Here is a 23,273-nt window from a genome sequence, read left to right on the forward strand (position 1 = left end):
CTGGCTGCAAGCGCCCCATCCGTAACAGATCCTTGCTTGATGGATAGCCCTTGGAATGAAGATCCAGGATTATAGGGATAGTAGGGATTGCTATGGAGTTTCAACTAGGGTGCTGGATTAAAAGATATACCATGTCGTGGTACCATTTGGCATTATGGTTTGCAGCGAGACTGTCACTTCGCATGTGTGCTGATATGCTCCTGAGGTTTTTGTGATTCATGGATGGTGTGGGGATGTGCAGCAGGTTGCAAAAGAAAGCTAGGGTCGCTTGCTGGCGGACAAGGAAGAGCCGTTTGTAGACAAAGCCAGCATGGCTGTGTCTCAATCTTTCATTCCATTTATTTTTGCCCTTGCGTGTAGCACATCAGCTCTCTCAAAGGAACACGATTCTGTAAAGGTGATCACACGCTGTGACGTTCATCCAGCCTTCAATGATGGCTTCTTCATTCGCGTTCTATACAGGAAAGCAAGCTTGGATGCAAATTTTGTGTGATGGCCATTCTTCACTGGCGGACTAGAACACACAATACATATCCGTGTCATTTAATGGCAAGGTCAGAGCTTGAGCGGGATGTTTGGCCATGGTTTGGGCTGCTGGCTGTCGGTGAAGTGTTCGAAGGAGAGCTGCATGGCAGTCTCCATGCCTCGCACTGCGGCTGCGGCTGCCGGCCCGTACAGCTGCAGGTGGTGCCGGCAGGAGGCTGAAGCTGTCGTTTGCCGCCACTGATACTTCTGCTCGACCCCAGAGTCGCCTGCAATGTAAGCAGACAATACAGTGTTCTAGAGGCAAACTTCGTTTAACAATGTTGCTTCGGACACGAAAATACCTTCGTTATATCCTATATTCATTATAAACATGCATGCACATATTAGTGGAGGAAAAAACATAGCGATCAAGTCTATGCAAAAGAAATGCAAGCGGGGTGCTTCAGATGGGCCAGCAAAGGGTCTCCTACAGATTTTGACAACCTGTCGACACCTTGCCATGCTGACAAGGCAAACAATAAATTACATACATACACCCTGCACCGCTGCGAAGACGCAACTGTGTAATCTGTGTTTGCGTGGGATCGGCAAGTTGGCTTACTGACTGCAAACCAAACCAAGCTGCTGACCAAGACGCACATGCCGCCAATACACTTCTCGGACAAGGAGGGAACCGCACGTGAATTGGTACTCTGCTACTGCGGTCGTCAGTCTAACTTCTGATCTCACGCTCAACAATGTCTATGAGTGCAAACATATTGACAGCTGCTTAGATAGAGCAAAATTGGATGAGCTGATTGGCTGGTTGAGCACCAGGTCACGTGAAGGCAATAGTATTGCCGTAGTGATCGTTGCAGAATATGTCCCTAGATGCTCCACCGGCCGCACTGAAACCAAGCGCCGCTTCGTGGGGAGTTGGCAACCAAATCTGAGGTTTGCTGCAAGTCAACATGACGGCAACTTCGTTTGTGGTCGTCATGTTTGCTATGGCAGTGTTTCATGAATGGAGGAAGGAAAAAACTAAGAGGGAGCGTCAATAACAATCTTGAAGCCTAGTTATAAAAAATTTTGAGGAATGGGATGATGGGAAACAGTCCCTCACATGATAGGCAAGCAGTAGATTCAGTTGGCTCGCTTTGGTTGAGTCTGTGGAGGGATTTCAGAATATGCGCACATAGTAGGTGCAGCAATCACACGCTGAGGTTGAGTGAAGGAATTCAAGTGTGTGAAGCGGTCAAGCCTCTGTTATATCAGTCAGGTAACACACCGAACAACCACGCGGCTTGCCGCGTAAGGAAGCAGCAGACAGGCACCAAGGCTGTAGTGAATGAAGGCATCAGGTAATTAACCGGCATTGTGTCCAACAACCAACTTGCACCTCAAGGATGACTGGTCGCGTTTCAAGGCAGTTTCATGGAAATTAAGAAACCTTTCGCCCTGCAAGCAAACGTGTGAAGGCTACCAAGTTGCCCTTCCGATGGCGATTCGTTGAGTTTGGGGGCATCTTTTGGGAAACAATGATGTCCTCGCCCCTGGAAACATGTGCAGGTGATTAAGCAAGCATGCAGGGTCCACAGCGACTCCTTTTCCGTGTGAAAAAATTCATCCCATCTTGTGCCCAATGGCCCAATGACAAACTGGCGAGCCAGAGACCCCGGCCATGTTTTAGGCCGTGCTGGCCCATTGCGTACACCATATGCATACACCATAGTCAACTCAGTCGCCCTGCTCAATGCCTTCTGCCTCTCCACAAACCAATGGGAACTCAATAGGCACATCTCAATAGGCACATCTCAATAGCGTAAGGATGTTGCACTACATAATCTTACAAAACAGTGCACGTAAATTTCAAAGAATGGCGACGACTTCGGCATTTAGAGTGCAGGGTGATGCTATTTATTTCACAATGAAAGACGCTCAGCATAGCCTTTTACTAAGCAAACATGCGACAAATAACTATCCTGTGAAACACCTTGTCTTTTGTGTTTGCTGGGTTCACAATAACCCAGCCGACACAATAAGTTCCATGGATGTCCCAAAACGATCCATGTGTCCCATATCCACGTGTGGATTTACATGTGACGCTTTAGTCGGCAAGGTTCGAAAAGCACATCATCACGGACATGACTGAGATGTGGATGAGCATACAGAGTATTTTCGGCATCAGGAGACATCGTGAAACTTTGCATTAAACAAACGGGGACAAAGAAAGATACACAAGGACGAGCGCTTGTCCTTGTGTATCTTTCTTTGTCCCCATTCGTTGAGTGCAAAGTTTCACAATTAATCAATTCCAACTAGGCCGGCTCCCAGCGATGCATCAGGAGACGATCTGCCACATGGCCATGTTTCCCCAGAGCAGCTGTTCTTTTTTAAGTTGACCAAATATTTTAGATTATCCTACTCGAATCCAGGCTTTTCCTTCAGCCCACACATTAATAGTCAGCCTCCTAGAGGTTCAGTTGTTCGAGTGCCTGAGAAAGATAACATTGTTTTCTGATATGTTGAAATTATAACCTGAAGGTATAAAGCCTCAAGCTCATATGGATACGCAATAGTTTGTATATTTTCTGATAGCATTCACTTTGAAAACTTAAGTTGGTTGAATATCCAACTTGTGCCAGGTTGAAGGCCTTGAAGAAAGGAACTGCCAACTGCACTTCCATGCAGGCACACATCTGTGGCCGCACATGCGAAGCATACGGACTGATACCATGTTGGATTTAGCGTTTTCGATGTCTAGAATTTTTTACGCTATTTTCGCTGCGCAATTTTATATTTACTTCACTAAATCCAATAATTTGTTATATCCATGTTCGTTACATTAAAGTTTGTCTGTACTGGTATTTACACAACCTACCCATGCTGCACAGGGATTCCTGTCTTGTCTGCTATTGGCCATGGTACCTACCAGTTTTCAGCTTGGCGGCACACCAACAGACGAGTCTCATATAATTACAGGTTCGTACTGTTGCGATACAACAGATGCTTAAGACATGGTGCAAAGAAAGATGGGCATCTGGGCTTGGCATGAGTTAGTTTCCATCTTGGTCTCTGGCTGCGCTGCTCTTGTAAATACATAGTAATTAGTTCCTTTGTGTCTCTCCACACATAACGGTACAAAACAAAGGCCACCTTGATTAAGCAAATAAGAGAGGAATGAGCATTTGAGACTGATAAAACAAAATGAAAGGACCTGTGCATTGTTGCACTAATTTTTGCTTGAATAAATACAAATTCTATCCGGCGCTGCAGATGACACATTCTGATGACATGCATGCTCGTCTTCACTTCTGTAGATAACTGACAATCTCGCAATAAACAAGGTACTTGCTGTTGTGCACCAGAAGTTTCATGTCACATATTCAACATAAGGCAATACAAATACTGAATAATGAGGAACATGATGCTTCCCCTCTGCTTCTTTGTGCAGCAACACATTAGTTGGGCAATATACTACCTAAAAATGGTTGTTTGTGGGTTTTATGTTGGTACAACGACAAACAATGTGAAAATGGAACTATAAAATTAAGGGAACACTGGCACAGAACTTCCAACTAATGTTGTTTATTGCACAGGGAGGGAAAATATAGCACGCAGAAAAAAAGCAGTCAATGCAACACACAGACACATCACAAAATGATTCATGAATGACAGGGGGATTCTGAGTACATTTGGAAAGGAAGGGATATTGTTAAGAATATTGTTAAGAATGACCAGCTGCAGTGCCGGATTGCCACCCACTTACGACTGTGAAGACAACCCCCCAGCGCTGTTAAGAATGGTCAGCTGCGGTGCAAGATTGCCACCCACTTACGACTATGAGGGCAACATACCGGGAGCTCTGCTGCCAACTTCTAGCCACAGCGTGACTAAATCGACTTTGTGACGGAATGAGTTCGGCGGGCCAACTATTGTTCCCAAACTCCCCAACGCGCTACCCGGAACGGCTCCGAGTGCTACGGGGCCCCTCTGACGTCGGCTCCAGACATTCCAACGCGTGTGCCTTTGTGTGCGTAGGCCGTCCTGCGGGAGGCGGCTAGTTTGCGCCGACGAAACGAACGTTCGCCGCGTTGTATGGCCAGAGGACCGAGTGTTTAAAAACTGCTGTTGTGCGGATGCTCGACACACTTCTCTTGAGAAGTCATGTTGCACTGACACTCTCTCTCAAGCAGTCATGTTAGACTGCTGTACTTTCTCAAACAGTCATGTTAGACTGATATAAATATTGTAAATAAACCCATATTCCTCGTTCTCGATGAGAAGCAGTCCTTCCCTTCATCAACGTCCTCAGCGTGGATAAGTTGGACGACGGCATGGGCCAGCTACCTTCTAATTCATGCCGGACTCCAATCTTGACAAGGGATCACGAGTGACGGGATTGAGCCCCCAATCCTGACAATATGCAGAACCTTGCCCTTCACAAGCTGCATCATGAAGGTCGTCTATGACCTCCCTTTGAGCTGCAGCTGATTCTACACGGATCAGACAATGATCACCTCACTGATTGTCCCTGGGAGCATGCTAACAACATAACACAGATGAATGGTGGTAACCTGGCTTTTCATAGCTGGTCATATGGGTACAGCCCGAAAGTAAAGGAAGTCAGCATCATCAAGAGGCATGGTGATCAGTGCACACGTGAGATCATCAATGCCTTTATCATTGTTATGTGCGGCCCTTCATGCATCAGCACTGTATTTATATAATTACTAGACAAGGAAATCATGTACCTGCAAAATTAAATCTATCAATCCTCCCACAGCCTTTGCGTGCTTAAAAGTCATTATTTAAATTAAATTTTGGGGCTTTATGTGCCCCACAACGATATGATTATGAGGCACACTGTAGTGGAGGACTCGTGGAATAACTTTGACCACTTGGGGTGTTTCAACGTGCACCCAAATCTAAGCACATGCCGAGTGTTTCTCACATTTCCACCCCCATCCAAATGCAGTTGTCGGGGCCAGAATCATAGCTGTGACCTCGAGCTTTGCAGTGCAATGCCACAGCCACTAAGTTGGGAAGGTGCGTGTATCAATATGTTCATTATTTACTGTCTCCAGTTTCCTCTTTCAAATCACTGATTACATTAATCTGGCTTCCCAGAGGCCTATACAAGGAGTAGACCAACACAGTCTTTCCATTTTGCAATCGTAACTTCACCCAGATAGATTCAGCTGTTCGTGGCTCTATTTCTAATTTTAGAATAAACCTTCTATTTAACTAATATAAACACACCGCCCCCTTGTCGATCTCTGTCTCTCTGATAAGCCGCATAATTTACGGGAAATATTTCATTGTCACTAATTTCACTGTTCAGCCACGACTCGGTTCCAAGAATGACAGTGGGATTAGTCATATGAAGGTTAGCGAAATCAACCTTATTTGCAATGCTTCTACAATTGACAAGCAATACTTTGAGCTTCGTACCGTTGCTTCACTGTCACCCTGATTGTATTACTGAACGAAGTGCCTCATTATAAGTGTACTTCATGTTGTTGAGAAACAAAGATTCATAACGAAGGCTTACTTTATCACCCTCTTTGCAGTGCATTTTGGTGTAATCCCATAACATCTTTTTTTCTTTTGCACAGTCTCTGAAAATCCTTCTAGACGCTAATACATGTGCCCTTAAACTTTTTTGCCATAACTAGAATACTCTGCTTATCTTTATAACTGGCAAATTTAGCTATTAGTGGCCGTTTTTTCTGTGAACTAAACCTGCCTAATCGGTGTGCCCTTTCAATGCTAACTTGCTCTATTTCTAAATGAGACCGCCACAGTTCTGACACTGTGCTTTCAGATTTGACTGCCCTCTCATGTCCATCATTATCGTCAACGCCATAGAAGACCAGATTATTACGTCTGCTCTTGTTTTCAATGTCATCAACTTTAGGCACCAGAGTGTCGATTCTAGCCCGATTCTGCTCCACTGTTATCCGGCTGTTTGAAACTGCCGACTGTAGTTCATCAATTTTATTTATCTTTGCTTCAAGCTCACCCAAGTGGCTTCTTAAATCAGTCATAGCAACCTGTTGTTCAGCCTGGAAGTTTTCTATGGATGACAACTTTTCTTTGATTTCTTTTTGGCCACTTAAAAGTTCCTTTAGGAGGGCAGTATCAGGGTCGGGATTCAGCACAACATTACTGCACACAAGCAATAGCAAAAGATAGAAAGCAAAATGATGAAAAAGCACAAAGTGACAACGCCTACGTAAACGCATGTTCTATTATCTATGTGAGAAGGTACAGATGCGAAAAGCAATGGGGATGGAACCGGCAATGCCATAAAAGCCACAGGGTTTGCAAAGACTAACCTGCATGAAATACAGCAAAGTTGTGAATTGCACTGCCATCGCAGAGCCGGTTCCACGCCCCAGTGAGCGACTGATGTTCCAGGACTTTTGTAGCTTGAGGTGATGTATGCAGGTCGCCCAAGGTTCATTGTCCAGGAAACTACACCTTCGAAATTTGGCAGCCTGACATTTTCTGCTTCTAGCTTGATCATCTAATTTGTTATGCCGAAACGGTCCCGGTGATGAATCTGCACAGTCGCTATCAAAGCTCGATGTTGTGACAAAGTTGTCAAGAATCGCTTCCTGCGAACACCTGTATGAAACATAGCAAAGTCGTGAATGGCACCGCTATCACAGAGCCAGTTCCATGCCTCAGTGAGCGACTGATGTTCCACGACTGTTGTAGCTCGAGGTGATTTATGTAGGTCGCCCAAGGTTCGTTGTCCAGGAAATTGCACCTTCCGAATTTGGCGGCCTGACATTTTCTGCTTCTAGCTTGATCATCTAATTTGTTATGCCGGAACGGTATCGGTGATGAATCTGCGCAGTCGCCATCAAGCTCGATGTTGAGACAAAGTTGTCGAGAATCGCTTCCTGCGAACACCTGCATGAAACATAGCAAAGTCGTGAATGGCACCGCCATCGCAGAGCCGGATCCACGCCCCAGTGAGCGACTGATGTTCCATGACTTTTGTAGCTCGAAGTGATGTACGTAGGTCGCCGAAGGTTCGTTGTCCAGGAAACTGCACCTTCCAAATTCGGCGGCCTGACATTTTCCGCTTCTAGCTTGATTAGCTAATCCGTTAAGCCGGAATGGTCCCAGTGATGAATCTGTGCAGTCGCTGTAAAGCTCAATGTTGTGACAAAGTTGTCAAGAATCGATTCCTGCGAACACCTGCATGAAACAGAGCAAAGTCGTGAATGGCACTACCATTGCAGAGCCAGTTCCACGTGCCAACTTGTGCTGGCAAAAAAAGAATGTTTCAATATAAGAAAACACGGCAAGAGATCAAGCAATCTGCAGTTTACACATGAGAAAAAAAGCAGCAAATTGCAAAATTTTACAATTTCAGAAAGCAGCATGAAACAGCAAATTCGGTCACGATCAAATTTCGCTGAAAAACTTGTACAAATGCGAAACAGAGCAAGAAGTGACATTGATGTTATTGCGCACGAGTGTGTTTAACCCTTTGAGGGTCACATTTTCCCCCGCTATATGTGACCACCCAGGGTCGATTCTTTTACTGCAGATTCCAATTCTTCTTACGGACTTGTTTCGAAAAAAATGTACCGCAATTTCTTTAGGGTGACCTTTAAGTGAGAACAAAATATTTTGCGTTAGTATATATGTACTCTTTATTCATGAATAACAACAATAAAAAAGGAAATAAACTTATAAGAATTAAAGATTTGATGCATTGTTATACACATAGGTCAAGGCTTTGAAAATGCGCACATGAGAATATTTCGCAAGTGTCAAATCTTCCTGCTCTTACACTAATATTTATGTCCATAGCGTAATCGAACTGCGTAGGTGCGCGCACTAAAGAAAACTGTGTGGTTGTGTGCCCGTCAAAAAAGTAAAATGTGTGCCAAACTTCTGCTAATCTTCATCTGATAGCCAACCAGAGGCAATAAGTTTTCATGAGTCTCAAATATAAAAAAAAGCAATGGAAACGCATGCACGGCGGCATCCTTCCTATGCGCACCCCTGTGAGCACTAAACGAGCGAGAAACAAGCTGTCACCCTTTGAGCGATTAGTAACGAGATAGCCACCAGTTTTGCAAGCGTAAGAAGCCAAAACCGCCCGCGAAACAAAACCCAAACCGCCGCCCACCCGCGCGCAGTAGTATATAGACGCGCGGAAGCATACTAGCTCTAAAACAAACCATGTAACGAAAACTAAGAGAGGGAAGGCGCGTGAAAAAAATTCGCCATATTCCCACATAGTGGCAGCACATGACAGAAAAGAATAAGTTAGGAAATTGGCGTGCTTCTTAAACGTACAGACGGCGCCGTAAATATACAATGTCGACCATTTTGAACTTGTTCGCGACGCCGTATACGTTTATGTCATTGACCCTGAAAGATTTAAGAGGCGTGGTAAGTAATGATATAGCATTTGAAAAGCATAGTTGGTTCGAGGATGTGGCACATGCCATTGTTCGGGTGATCGTGTGCTGTATTCTGTTCGGTTTCTAACTAACTGTGTTAAGGACGTAATGTATGACTGGTTTTGTTTCTCACCTTTACGATAGGCTCATGACAGCCTGAAGTCTAACAGAGAGTGCAGCGTGAGTAATTTCAGCTGTTTTCTTGCGAGGAAGTCTATGTGATCAGTCCATGACACATGGTTATCAAATAACACACCTAACATTTTTCGCAGACTGAACAAGGTCAGTTCTTGATAAGCCTATTGAAAGGTCAGCCTCCAAGTTCACGCGTTTATTTTTCGCTTGAGATAAAAAGCTTTGGTTTCAATTCATAATCACAATCATAAATAATTTCATAACCTTTCCTGCACCTTGTGGGATTCGGCATAATTTATTTGCCATAATAAATCACTTGCTCTCTCCTGTAGTTTTCCAAACATTTTTTTTGCCATAGGCAACGTCAGCAATGAAGTGTAACAGCCCAGAGATACCAGACCCATGCTATGCACACACTTCATAATTTTCTAGAAAAGTGTTTCGCCCTGTGCTGTAACCATTCCTTTGTCGTCGGACAGATTTGTCAGACCTTGAAGGGTTACCATAAATGCACCCTGGAAAGCGATAGGCACCCCCTCAAATGAGAGGAACCGATGAATTGGAGTGCAGAGCTCATGTCACACCCATTCCAGTATGTTGCTCACTTTCAAGAAAAAGGTGCCACTTAAATAATGTGTAGCAGTTTGCTGTGTGGAACCTTGTAAAAAACTTTAGAATAATCCAAGAAAGCAGCTTTGAATAGGAATAGTTAGCATGTATTCTAATTTTATTAGAAACTGAATATTTACCCACTGCTACTAATTAACAACTGCACTAAATAATTTTCTAATTAGTCATTTTGTATAAGTTGAATTGTAATTATCCTTTAACTGCAAAAACAAGGGGAATCTCTGCCTCATGTTTATTTATTTTTTCTATTTACAAATATTGCTGTCTCTATTTCGAGACATAGCAGGAGTGGGTACATGTATTAGTACATACAAAAGAAATGACACTAGAAAAGAACAAATCAACAGGTGATATGATTATGGGTCATATAGCAGAAGTGGTTACAGATTTTAGTACATACAAATCTTTGAATTGCAAAATGCAAATGCAATAATGCAGAACTGGAAAGATAATGGATCAGCAGTGGGCAAGAGAAAAAAAAGTGCTAGATTGTATGCAACAATCCATGAAATGCCAATGAACCTTGCTTTAAGGTTATAACAATGTGGGGTACTCACCAAGACTTTTACGATGCCGTGCACTGTGCTCAAAGAAAGCAATCAGCTCTTCAGTCACTGGCATCTCAAAGTCACCCTCCTCAGGAGTCTCAAAGTGATCATCCTGCCCTGTTTGCGAAGCCTGCACTAAAAGCAACAAAGTATAAGAGCACAGCAGTTGTGCACAGTTGGGAAGGCAAGTGGCAGTCTGCATACTACTTGGGCAGCCATCCCACATTCCACAACTGCTGTTTGCTACATCATTAATTCAGCCAACTCATGAAAGTGTCTCCAAACAGCCTTTGCTCTTTCTCCTGCAATTTTCCCCAATCATCGTACTGCACTTCAAACATCTGGCCATGACTTGCACACAATGGCAGAATTAACTGTGCATTTATGCAAGCATATAGCACTTTTCTTCAGTGCTTTACAAATACCTAACACTGACTAGAGCAGTGCATCTGAAACAGATCTCAGCCGAAGAAAATGCTAGTAACAAATTTTCGCCACTGAAAAAGCAAGTCCAGTGGTACCTTCGTTTACAAATTAATGAGCGAAACCGTCTCCACTGAAAACACCAAGAAGAATGATGTACCAAATGTGCGACTGCACTAAGCTCAGCTCAATATGCACATTATTATTTGCGATACTGCCAGTATCAGTGAAACCAAAGCAGGTGGGCATTGTATTAGACAGCTTTACGAAAAGAAGCAAACAGGTCATAACATCTGAGAAACCTTTCCCTGAGACACAGGTGATGAGACAGCGCCCCCCGCCCCCCCCTTCTGCCTATGAACATTACAACTCACTGGTGTTCATACTTGCTTCCACTGACACTGAGCACCCACTGACGTGCATACACATGTCCATTCATACTAACCTTCCTTCGTTACTCACCGATGCTACATTACCCATCTTTGAAATCAGCCTGGAGTGAGTACGAATCAGTGGACTTGCGAGTATGCCAAACTATGGCCATAAATGAATATTGGCAACAGCTTGTCACTTTCCAGTCAGAGTGACCAAGTACCATTGTCATAAAGGTCAAGACAGCCTAACTCAATTAGTTTTGCACTAGTCACCCCTTCTAAAGAATTAGTAATAAACAGGACCCGTAATAGCATCGTTACAGGTGTTGATTAAATAAGTGCTGTACCTCCCAAGTATGTTGAGTCTTATCTCCCAAACCATAGCTCGTACTATCTGCTGCATGTACATAATATTGCATTTTCCCTTCCAACCTTAAACTAACCTGCATATGCCTTGTACGCAAGGGTGGCATTCATAATCCCGCATCAAATTATAGGGCTCTATCTGCATTACCGATAAAACCCAGGTATTGGAATGTGCTATAAATTTACAGCATAAAGAAATTTCTTGTTAAGTACCATGTAATAAACAACACTTAATATGATTTTAAAAGCCAAATACACAGAATTGGCCATGTTAAATTTAATATAGGAAGCACAGTGGCTGGGGTTTGTGTCACATTACCAATCACTGGCCCAGAGTTTCATGTTGGCATGTAGTAGTGGCCAACACAACAGCATGCCTGGGCATACAAAGACAACATTTATAGTGACTGCACCAATGGACTTTCCTCCACTGTCTGTAACTTTAATGCTCTACGGTACTCTCCGCAACCATCAAAAACTCGATCACAGACCAAAGTTTGTCCACAGACAAAAAATTATGCTAATGCACGTTCTGAAGTCCGTGTGAAGCGATGCTATGTCTAAGTTTATCAATGCTCCTGCTTATATTACTGCAAGTGATTATGAAAGGTGGTTGCACAAGTTGTCTAAGTAACTCATTTGTTTCTCACTGATGATACTCAGCAGCAAATACCCAGTGCCGAAGTTGTCATTTAAGGTTTCATGCTCCTCGTCTCAAAATAGTAGCAAATCAATTTGGGGGGGACTGGCCAAGAAGAGGCACATAGTCGAAGTTGTCTACTCGGCTAGGACAGCTGCCAGCACATAACCAGTGGTCCCAGTTGTATGTTTGTGTATGTATGCGCACACACGCACGCACACACACAGTGCGTCTGTAAAGTCATGGTGCACTTTCGACTAGTCACAGGAAATCAACGAAACAAGATATAAATGTGATATCTTCACCAAATAAAAGGAAAACTCTCCAAGTTTCATACCTGTTCAGTGCAGTTCGATCAGCTCTCCCATATAGCCTCTACAGACTCGTCACTTACCGATGGCCTACCAGAACGGGGTTTGTCCAACAAACTGCGTAGCCTTCAACTGCTTAACCCACTGATTAATGTTATTACTTGACAGACATGCTGAGCTCCTGCTACCAAATTTTAGCAGGGAATGTTGACACATTGTTAAAGGCACTGCTATTGCTTACTTCGACGAATTCACCCCAATACAAGACCACCTCTTAGTGGAGCATGCGGTGTCTACCGTGCCTAGGCCTGCACCTGTGGTTGATGTCAGTCAAACTTTATCGCCCGTCAAATACAACAGCCTTCTTGAGCTCGTCAATCAGTTTCACAGCTGCGTCTCACCTGCATGAAAAGTTTGCCACATGTCGCCCACTAAGCACCGCATTATCACCGAAGCTGACGCAAGACCCACTCGATAGAATCTTTACCGTGTGTCACCACAGTGTACGAGGCAATAAAAAGAAAAGTGAAGACAATGCTCAAGGATGGGGTTATTCGGCCATCCTTCGGCACCGCCTGTCGTATTGGTAAAAAAGAAGGGCAGTAGCTGCACTTCTGCGTCAGTTATTGAAAACTCGACGAGATCCCAAGAAAGATGTTTATCCACTACCGTGTATCGATGATTCACTGGACAGGCTATGAAACGCATGTCACTTTTCGTCGATGCTCTTGAAAAGCGGCTACTGGCAAATCGAAGTTGATGAGAGAGACTGTGAAAAGACTGCATTTGTGATGCCCGACGGACTTTTATGTATTTCAGGTGCTTCCCTTCAGTTTGTATTCTGCGCCAGCAACTTTTCAACGGCTAATGGACCTGGTACTCTCAGGCCTCAAATGGCAAACCTGCCTGGTATATCATGACGATGCGATTGTTTTTTCCGCCACGTTCGAAGAGCACTTACGAAGACTGAAGATGGAATTTGAAGCAATACGCTCAGCTGGTCTAACTTTGAACCCTGAAAAGTGCCATTTTGGTTTTGAAGAACCTCAATTCATCGATCACGTCGTTAGTCATTAAGGTGTCCAACATGTCCCTGATAAAATTGCTGCCATCACTAATTTCCCGATGCCATCTGATAAAAAGGCGGTGCGATGTTTTCTGGGCCTTTGCGCCTACTACCGGCAGTTTATTTATAATTTTTTTTTGCATCGCGTGGCCATTAACACATCTCACCAGAGAAGATGTAGACATGACTACTATAGACACGACAGTGGTTGCAGGGAAGCCGGATAAATTTCAGTTCAACGTACATGACGGTACATTTCTGCTATTTCTGAAAAATAAACACCATTGAAGTATGTCAAGTGGACAACTTAAGTAGGGTGTGCAGAAGCAGAGCCACATTGAATATAGCGCACCGCAGGGTCTAAGTGATACTACCGAAGCGGTCGCACGTCAACACTTCGGCGCCTGCTGCAGTAGCTTTGCAGCTATGGCATTGGACGAAGTCGTGGATTAGATCCCAACTGTGACAGCTGCATTTAAATGGGGGTGAAATAAAAAACTCTCATGCACTTAGATTTAGGGACATGTTAAAAAACACCACGGTGTCAAAATTAATCTGGAGCCTGCCACTGCAATGTGCCTCATAGTCTGATTGTGGTTTTGGCATGTACAGCCCCATAATTCAATTAAACTTTAATGCTTCTGCCATGGTGCAATGTGCCATAAGAGGAAATGAATATGCTCAACTATTTCAGAGGTTATGGAGTAAGGTGCACAACAACGCCTCAAGCAAACACCTCTTCCTGTGTGTTACGTGTACAATGAAGACAAACAGCAGTGGTGCACACAATGTAACATTCAACATAAACTCAGCACTCTCGTCTTGCACTAAACATTGAAGAAATGAAACACTCATCATCAACATCACCGTTACCTATCGTCAATCAAAGCAAACAGCACAGAAAGCTTCACTTACACTGATTCCCACAGCCCGTGGGATCTGCATAATATATTTAAACTTTGTGCTGCTCTCGGATGGATGACAATCTTTCCCATTTGTGAAGATTCAAGATTTTGCAAATGCCCATTACAGCCAAGTAGCTTGATAGGCACAAAGGGAAACACAACAAAGGAAAGCCAGTCATCTTATGAATGATTCCCAGGTGTACTGAGACTTGAGAATTTTCTCGAAGGTGCCTAGTCTTCTGCTGCCGTATGCTGCTCAGGTCATGGCGAAAAGCCATTGCTTGGTCACTTTTCTGTGTTGTCAAACAATCTCCCACTATCACCCGGAATTTTCTGCAATGTCCCAGCATTGCGAGTTCTAGCTGTAGCGGAAACAAAGGATGTCAAGCTGAGCTGCTTATGCTGGCAAACAAGGCCTGACACGAAGGAGCGGTGTTGCGCAATACAAAGATGCACTGATGCCCAAGCAGTGAAACACCATCTTGGAAAGGAGGTTAGGCATTGTTTTGACCCTCAGGACGCCAAAAGGGCAGATGAAAGGAAGACGCAGTGCAAGTGAGGGAAAGATAGGACTCATCCTAATCAATGGCATTCATGACCACAGCATGCTACATGGAGCCCAACTGCAGAGAACACTGCCCGACGATTTACCCCCACTACTCCAGCAAAGATTGTCTAGTTTGTTTTCACAAAATTTATTCAAAAGTTTAAACTGCAAGCACAAAGCAAACTCTAGGGAGTGGGGAGCACGCCACCTAAAATATTCATTGTATGTCACCATAATATCTAGTGTTACTTTATTTTGGTCCTTACTGTTAAAATGTTTTCAAGTATTGAAAATTAAATTCTGGTGTTTTATGTGTCAGAACCACAATATGATAATGGGTATGCCGTAGCAGGAAACTCCAGATTAATTTTTACCACCTCAGTGGGGCTCTTCGACCTGCACCCAGTGCACAGTACACGGCTACTCTTGCATTTTGCCCCTTTGCAAATTTCTTGCGACTCGTCTTGTAATAGCAAATGTGTTCATCTGAAATCATGTCAAGTGAGAGTGCGAGGTCACCCTTCCGGCACCAGCAAGGATCCAGTTTTAAGAAACTGTATTGAGATGCGGGGACAACACATACCATTAAGCAGATGGAACGAAGATTGCCTCATTAAGTTTGAAGTATTTTGTGTGCACGTAATGTGCTGAGCCTGAGAGGGTATTCTGTAAGAGTCCACCTGGTGGACTGTTCATTTCGGCCGCTGCTGATTGGATGCAGCTGTAGGAGAGGAGATGGGCGGCCCTAGCCAATCAGCAGCAGCCAAAATGGACAGTCCACTAGGTGGACTCTCACAAAATACCCGCCCCTGCTTTCATTTTGTTGTGCCATTGTGTTCATTGCTTTGGATTACCTTTTGTACTGCACAACCAATTTTTTCTTTTTGTAATTTATTCGTACGCGAATATTTATGCTATGGTGTGTCGCGTTCCAAGATGTGTTATGTGGCTCGTGTCTTTATGTAATACCCTCCTCGTGACGGGAGGTGTTTTAACATTTTTAGATTTACAAGAAATACGAAGCTCCCAGCATCGCCTATTCCCGTCGCCAAGTGCATACAGTAGTAGTGAAACTGCATGACACTTACATGTGGACAGTTCTTGGCAAGTTTGAAGAGGCCTCCTCTCATTATAGGTGTTACCTAACATGGAAAATTATGGGGAGGAAAGAAAGCACCATTTAAATGCGCTACTCTTCGCAAAATTAAAGCAGCAAACGCTCCAGACGTTACTTCAATGCTGTTAAGCGGTGTCTTGACGATTCTATGTTCAGTTTGAGACTCACAATCAGTCGACGCTGCGCTTTGGGCGGCGACATCACGCAAAAGTTGCTGGTGATGTTGAAACCAGTTCAGTGTGTTGTGATAGTGATGCCAGTAGCGCTTGAACAGTGGATTCTGGTACCATCGACCACGCATGCATGACTCAGACTCAGTATTGAGTGATGCGTAAGGTCGCATGCCGACTACGCGCACTAGAAGAAAAACCGCCGCGAACACACGACGAAGCACTTCTAATCACTTATTTGTACCATTAAACCAAAACCGCCCAAATCAGAATGCATAGAGCCTTTGTAACTGCATACGCCAATTTAAAAATACAAAAAGGAATCAGATCAGGGTTGCCAGATCGCTCCAACCACAGGTGGCCAAATTGGCCTCCGCAGTAGCCCAAATGCAGGCAAAAGTGAAACATTTTAGTAGCCCAAAAGTAGCCAAAAAGCTTTGTCTTTTTGTGAAGTCATTTCTTAAGCATACTAAATTAATTTTCCGCAAGATTACCTCTATATTAGTTTTCTCACGCTTGATCACTCATGACCTACGCGCGCATTGTCACAGAGGAAGACTGCAGATGATGCACAAGCGCAAGAAGCGCAAGAACGCTGGCATGCAAGCAAATTCATAAGGCAAATGCGGTCTTCATTGCAAATGCACTGTTTTATTTTCCCTGAGCACCAAAAAATCACGAAAAGAACCACACACAAATAGCACCGCGCTCTAAACACGCTAAGCAATGGCATGCATTCATGCGTTCGGTATTATATTACTTCCAGCTCATGATAATTTCGCTTAATACCACACAATACACTAAAACAAAACTACAGAAAATTGCAAGACAAAGTCTTACACAATAGGTGGCGGTTGGTACAAAATATAGTACGCCATATAGACATAAAAAAGTATGCTATGATTGAGCATCAGGAGCTTATTGCGAAGTGGAACTGCTTTGCTGGTCCGTACAAAATGTCAGAGCTGAAACGGGGCAAAAATTCTTGGTCCGGTTTAAAATCATTGCAGCAGCCTCCGTTCCTGGCCAGGCCAAACATCACGTGGAGGAGCGCTACCAATGTCTTGTTCGGCATTCTATTTCGAAGGTTGGTTTTATTGAGCGAGACCTGGCTGCATGAACACATCGTTCGACGGCGGCATTTGATGATAGCAAACACAGGATGAGGGTTTGGAGTTGTGTAGGGAACGGATGGCTGTGATGGCTGTGGGGCAACGGAAGAGAATATGTTCTACGTTGGTGATGGAGCAGGGCCAATTTGGGCAGGAAGGGTCCTAACGAATTGCCACGCAGGCGTCATGCGGCAGGCAGAAAATTCGGCAAATGTCGGTTAGGTTCAGCTCGGTGTTGTTCCTCCGTTCTGGCACCGAGGTCACCCGCGGCGCATCGTCAACTGGAGCTAAAACCATCTCAGGCTTAAAACGTATCTAGAACGCCGAAAGCTCACATGTGGAAACAGCTATATAGCAACAGTCTATGTTCGCTGGCGCGCGCGCGGGTGTTCGCGGATGGCGACGTGTTTCCTGAGGCCAGCTTTCTTAATTAAAATTATCAAAAGGACACGATCATTGACCTTTTGTCATGCATATGTGTTCTAGCTCTCACATAGAACTTGCAAATTTTGATTTTGCAACAGACGCGCTCAATTTCTTTAACCCGCTGTCTTCTGCATTTTAATTCCAGCGTGCTTTTCATTTCTGCTTAACTATTTTTACTTTTTTTACACAGGAAAAAGAAGTAGCCCAAAAATAGCCACATAGTCAAAAAGAAAAATTCTGACGCCAACTCGGGCAAAAAGCAGCCCAATTTGGCTATTAATAGCCCAATCTGGCAACCCTGGAAAGGATCGAGTTTGGCTTGTCTTGGCAAGTGAAACCACCACCACCACCATCATCATCATCATCCATCATCATCAACGTCCACTGCAAAGCAAAGGCCTCTCCCATACTTCTCCAACTATCCCGGTTATGTACTAATGTGGCCATGTCGTCCCTGCAAACTTCTTAATCTCATCCGCCAACCTAACCTTCTACCGTCCCCTGCTACGCTTCCCGTCCCTTGGAATCCAGTCCGTAACCGTTAATGACCATCGGTTATCTTCCCTCCTCATTACATGTCCTGCCCATGCTCATTTCTTTTTCTTGATTTTAACTAAGATGTTATTAACTCAAGTTTGTTCACTCACCCAATCGGCTCTTTTCTTATCGCTTAACGTTACACCTATCATTCTTCTTTCCATAGCTCGTTGCGTCGTCCTCAATTTGAGTAGAACCCTTTTCGTAAGCCTCCAGGTTTCTGCCCCGTAGGTGAGTACTGGTAAGACACAGCTATTATAAACTTTTTTATTGAGGGATAATGGCAACCTGCTGTTCATGATCTGAGAATGCCTGCCAAACGCACCCCAGCCCATTCTTATTCTTCTGATTATTTCACTCTCATGATCCGGATCCGCGGTCACTAGCTGTCCTAAGTAGATGTATTCCCTTACCACTTGCAGTGCCTCGCTACCTATCGTAAACCGCTGTTCTCTTCCGAGACTGTTAAACATTACTTTAGTTTTCTGCTTATTAATTTTTAGACCCACTCTTCTGCTTTGCCTCTCCAGGTCAGTGAGCACGCATTGCATTTGGTCCCCTGAGTTACTAAGCAAGGCAATATCATCAGCGAATCGCAAGTTACTAAGGTATTCTCCATTAACTCTTATCCCCAATTCTTCCCAATCCAGGTCTCTGAATACCTCCTGTAAACACGCTGTGAATAACATTGGAGAGATCGTATCTCCCTGCCTGACGCCTTTCTTTATTGGGATTTTGTTGCTTTCTTTATAGAGGACTACGGTGGCTGTGGAGCCGCTATAGATATATTTCAGTATTTTTACATACTGCTCGTGTACACCCTGATTCCGTAATGCCTCCATGACTGCTGAGCAGCAGTGAAACCAATGAACACCTATTGGTGAAACAACATACACTCTACACTCTTAGGCAAAGTTACACCCTTTGGCTTGCCCCTTCTGCCACACAACGATAATCGTTATCTGCCTTGATGCGTTTCCTTTCTTTAACGCTGCGAGCCCGGAACTTTCCAGTAACGAACGGCACGCGCGTTATCAGAAGGGGCACTCCAAGGGGTGTAAACTGTTCTATGCTGATAACGCGCGCGTGCCGTTCGTTACTGGAAAGTACCGGGCTTGCAGCGTTAAAGAAAGGAAACGCATCAAGACAGATAACGATTATCGTTGTGCGGCAGAAGGGGCATGCCAAAGGGTGTAACTTTGCCTAAGAGTGTACACACTAAAAACAGTTGCATCCTTTGGGGTGTATATTTGCCACACAACGATAATCGTCATCTGTCTTGTCCGCATTTCCTTTCTTTAACGCGGCGAGCCCGGTACTTCCCAGTAACGAACAGCAAGCGCGTTATCAGCATGACATAGCATTCCCGACAGGAAAGTAACGATCGCAGCGTTTTCAAGAAAGGAAATGCGGGCAAGACAGATGACGATTATCGTTCTGTGGCAAATATACACTCCAAAGGGTGTAAACGTTTCTGACACTACACTCTTAAAACGGTTGCACCCTTTGGGGTGTATATTTGTCCCACAACAACAATCGTCATCTGCGTTGCTTGCGTTTCCTTTCTTGAAAACTCGGCGCTCGCTACTTTCCTGTCGAGAATGCTGCGTCACACTGATAACGCGCATGCCGTTCGTGACTGTAAAGTACCGGGTTCGCAGCGTTAAAGAAAGGAAGCGCGGGCAAGACGGATGACGATTATTGTTGTGGGACAAGATAAGCCCCAAAGGGTGTACATTTTTCTATGCACTCTTAAAACGGTTGTACCCTTTGGGTTGTATATTTGTCCCACAACAATAATCGTCATCTGCCTTGCTTGCGTTTCCTTTCCGGAAAACTCGGCGCTCGCTACTTTCCTGTCGAGAATGATGCGTCACACTTATAAGGCGTATGCCGTTCGTGACTGGAAAGTACCGGGCTCGCAGCCCCAAAGGGTGTAAATTTTTCTAAGAGTGTGAGTGTACATTAAAAAAAGTTTACACCCATTGGGGTGTATATCTGGCTGTATATTACAAGAATTTGCGGGCCGCGGCGTCAATGTACATGTAAACTCCACTGGTGGCGAGCGTCCCATAGAAGTGGTTATTCTATAGAGTGTACTAGAATACGGTTGAGTGGTTCGAGCGGCTGGGGCGGCGCATGCTTTGCGGTAAGGCGCGCGACGACGAAAAATTCTATGGTAGCGCTGCGATCGAACTGGATAGGGCCGCATCAAAGTCGCGCCATTGAAAACTGCTGGCGATTCTGCTCGGCGGGGCCGTTCGTACTGCTTCGCGCGCAACGTCCTACGTAGGCATCTTTCAAGGAAGAGCACAACTCTTTGTTCCGTAGTAGATCCAAGTGGTAGCATAGTCGATTCACCAGATGGAGTTCTTGCATTGGTGAGGCAGTTTTACATGACGTTGTATGCCGAATCAGTTGCCTCTCCAGCTGTCTTTCCTTTTGCTTCACCAGCTAAGCCGCCACAAGTGTGTGACTCAGCCATAGATGAGGACGAGCTATTTTCGGCTTTGAAGCCTATGAAGCATAATCGCAGTCCAGTACCCGATGGTCTGACAGTCGAATTTTATGTTAAGTTCTGGACACTGTTAGGGAAGCCGTTCGCACCACTGAGGCTACTCAGTGAAGGGACTTCGTCAGCGTCTCAACGAGAGGGGCTAATCACTCTCCATTGTAAGGACGAGTCGAGAAACTCCGATCTGAGAGCATGGCGTCCAATCACACTTCTGAACTGCGATTATAAGCTCATAGCAAAGTGCCTGTGTATGCGACTCACTCCAGTACTCAACACTGTTTTGGGTCCATACCAGGCATGTTGTGTCCAGGAGCGCTCCACTCAGCTTCACGGTGTAGCAGTGAGGGACCTTCTCCTGTTGGCAAATACCAGGAAACTTCCGGGTCTTTTTTGCTCCTTCGATCAGGAGAAGGCTTTCGACATCATTAGCCATAGGTACCTTTTCTGTGTTCTGGAAGAGGCTGGCTTTAGTGTGGGTTTTCTGCAGATGGTCCAAGCTTTCTACGGCATAGGGACCCTCTCTCACCTGCCCTCTACGTACTCGCCTTTGAACCGCTTCTGCAGAGGTCATCCTGTGACAGTAGAATTGGCAGGTTCCTATCCTTCCACCAGGTTCCCTTCCGGTTGCACTCTTTGCCTATGCTGATGACTCCTCCATTGTCGTCCCGGACGAGGCATCAGCTTGCAGCGTCTTGGAGGTCATGGACAGTTACTGCGAGGCGAGCGGTGCAAGGTTGAATAGGTCGAAAAGTGCAGACATGTACTTGAACTCCACTCCGTCCAGTCCGCAGCCCGTACATGGTCTCCTCGTGAAAACGAGGTTGCGCATTGTAGGTTTCCAATTCGAACCAGACGGTCTCTCTCCTGAAAACTGGCAACAGGCTAAGGAGAAGCTCGAAACCAGGATTCAGGAATTCAGTGTGTTGTCATGTCCATTGACTGCTCGAGCGACAATTCTTCGCTCACTTCTGTTTTCCTTCCTGACGTATGTGGCATGTGTGTCTCCTGTTCCAACCCGAACCAAGCTTATCTTGGAGAGGGTCCTCTTTCGCTTTCTTTGGAAGGGGACAACTGGTTGTGTAGCTAGGCAGGTGCTCAAATTGCCTAGGGATAAGGGAGGACTCGGAATTCCCGACCTGGGCATCGTGGCTACTGCACTACACATCAGGTGGACCGAGGTCGCTCTTAACTCCAATATGCTCCTAACTCGAAGCTTAACCTACTTTCTTCTTAGCACTCGACTCTGCGTGTTTTCGCAGAGCACATTTTCCCACTGTGTGCCTCGGTCAGGTTCCCCGTCCACCATTTATGCGGTGGCTGCCATTTCTCTGGTAAGCCTCCGCAAGGTACACCCCGGCATCTACGTAGTTTCAACTCCAAGAATTAGTCGATATGCTCACCTCAGGTCTCCCCCCGCATTGCGAAAGGTACGACCTGTCCATCCGCAGGCCAAACTGGAAGCTCATCACGGCCAGTTTCCTCTACGCTAGGCGAGCTACGTTCATGTACCGCCTGGCGCGAGTGTGTCTGCCGTTGAGTTACAGACCCCTCAAAGCCGTCCCGGCTCGTGGAGTGTGCCCCTTTTGTGGCGGTCGTGAGGGCTCGGTTAATATCTTTACGCAGTGTTTGCTTCCTGCAGCTCTTCTCCAAAGTATTGCTAGTCTCTTTAAGCTCCCAGGTGTTCCATACCAGACGGTTTGATTTTTGCACCCATTGCCCAATCAGGCGATCAACCAGTTCGTGCTTCTTCTCGCCGAGTGCTCATATCAAGTTTGGTTGGCACACGGATGTAATTTTCGGGGAACGGGCGCCGGTCCTTCACGAAGTGCTCGCGAAAGCACGGAAGGAGGCCGGGTTACATTTCACCCGGGGGTGGCATCGCTTGGGCGACAAGAAGTTTCTCGAAGTGTGGGCTCTTCCTGCCGTTATTTTTGATGAATCAGGTGGAAAGCTCTCCATTAAGTTATGACGCATGCTCCTAAGGTCGCTCGGCTCGGCCCTGTGTACCAGTCGTTCTACGGGGTTTTGTTTGGCTCAGTGGAGCCCAGAGATGCAACCGGTCGTGGCACACCCTCGTGTGGTCGCGCTGCTGCGCGGATGGCTTTGGTGGTCGCCATGGTTGTATGCCTTGACCTATTTTTGCGTCAAGGCAGTCCGAGGGTCAGTCAGGCTTATGTCCTGTAAGACCGACATGGCTGCTTGTGTGTTGAGTGCAGTAATTCAGTTGTGCTGCACCACAACAGCCCCCTTGTCCGGGAAGGACCGTGGGCCCGAACCAAAGCACCCCGCCCAGTCAGCCCGTGTAGAAAGGGAGTGCCGGGGTCAATGTATCGGATGATGTTGGGTTGATGCGTACATGTAAGCACTGGGACGCGGCACCCCCAGGTGCCAAGTACTCTTGCCATCTGATAACGGCACTGTTTGCGATCAGACCGCCCAAATGATGTTTATAATTGTATATGACATGTATTTATGCCTTGAAATAGATGCCTTTGTTTCTCTCCTTTATTTCATTTTACCGATTTTTAATGCTGCCCGGTGACTGCGCGTG

The 23,273-nt window shown here is 45.3% G+C and overlaps 1 protein-coding gene across 2 annotated transcripts; it reads right to left on the reverse strand.

Moving 5' to 3' along the window:
• Window positions 1-313: 313 nt before the first annotated feature.
• Window positions 314-16,455, reverse strand: LOC139057171 (gem-associated protein 8-like). Of its 2 annotated transcripts, XM_070534965.1 has the most exons (4): window positions 16,131-16,454; window positions 15,934-15,987; window positions 10,223-10,348; window positions 314-752 (listed from the first exon to the last, which is right to left on the reverse strand). In XM_070534965.1, the coding sequence occupies exons 1-4, from the start codon at window positions 16,303-16,305 to the stop codon at window positions 556-558; spliced, it is 552 nt and encodes a 183-aa protein (XP_070391066.1). In that variant the 5' UTR covers window positions 16,306-16,454; the 3' UTR covers window positions 314-555. The 2 variants fall into 2 exon arrangements, with proteins under 2 accessions (XP_070391066.1, XP_070391067.1); XM_070534966.1 differs by lacking the exon at window positions 15,934-15,987 and having other exon boundaries at window positions 16,131-16,455.
• Between the last annotated feature and the right edge of the window lie 6,818 nt (window positions 16,456-23,273).

Source organism: Dermacentor albipictus, chromosome 3, assembly GCF_038994185.2.
Source record: "Dermacentor albipictus isolate Rhodes 1998 colony chromosome 3, USDA_Dalb.pri_finalv2, whole genome shotgun sequence".
NCBI classification, from domain to species: domain Eukaryota; kingdom Metazoa; phylum Arthropoda; class Arachnida; order Ixodida; family Ixodidae; genus Dermacentor; species Dermacentor albipictus.

Coding starts and splice junctions, on each gene's coding strand:
- LOC139057171 (XM_070534965.1), bottom strand. CDS start 16,305: ATGCGACCTTACGCATCACTCAATACTGAGTCTGAGTCATGCATGCGT. Junction 15,988..16,130: donor AAGCGCAGCGTCGACTGATT/GTGAGTCTCAAA, acceptor TTTCCATGTTAG/GTAACACCTATAATGAGAGG. Junction 753..10,222: donor ACGGCATCGTAAAAGTCTTG/GTGAGTACCCCA, acceptor CTTACATTGCAG/GCGACTCTGGGGTCGAGCAG.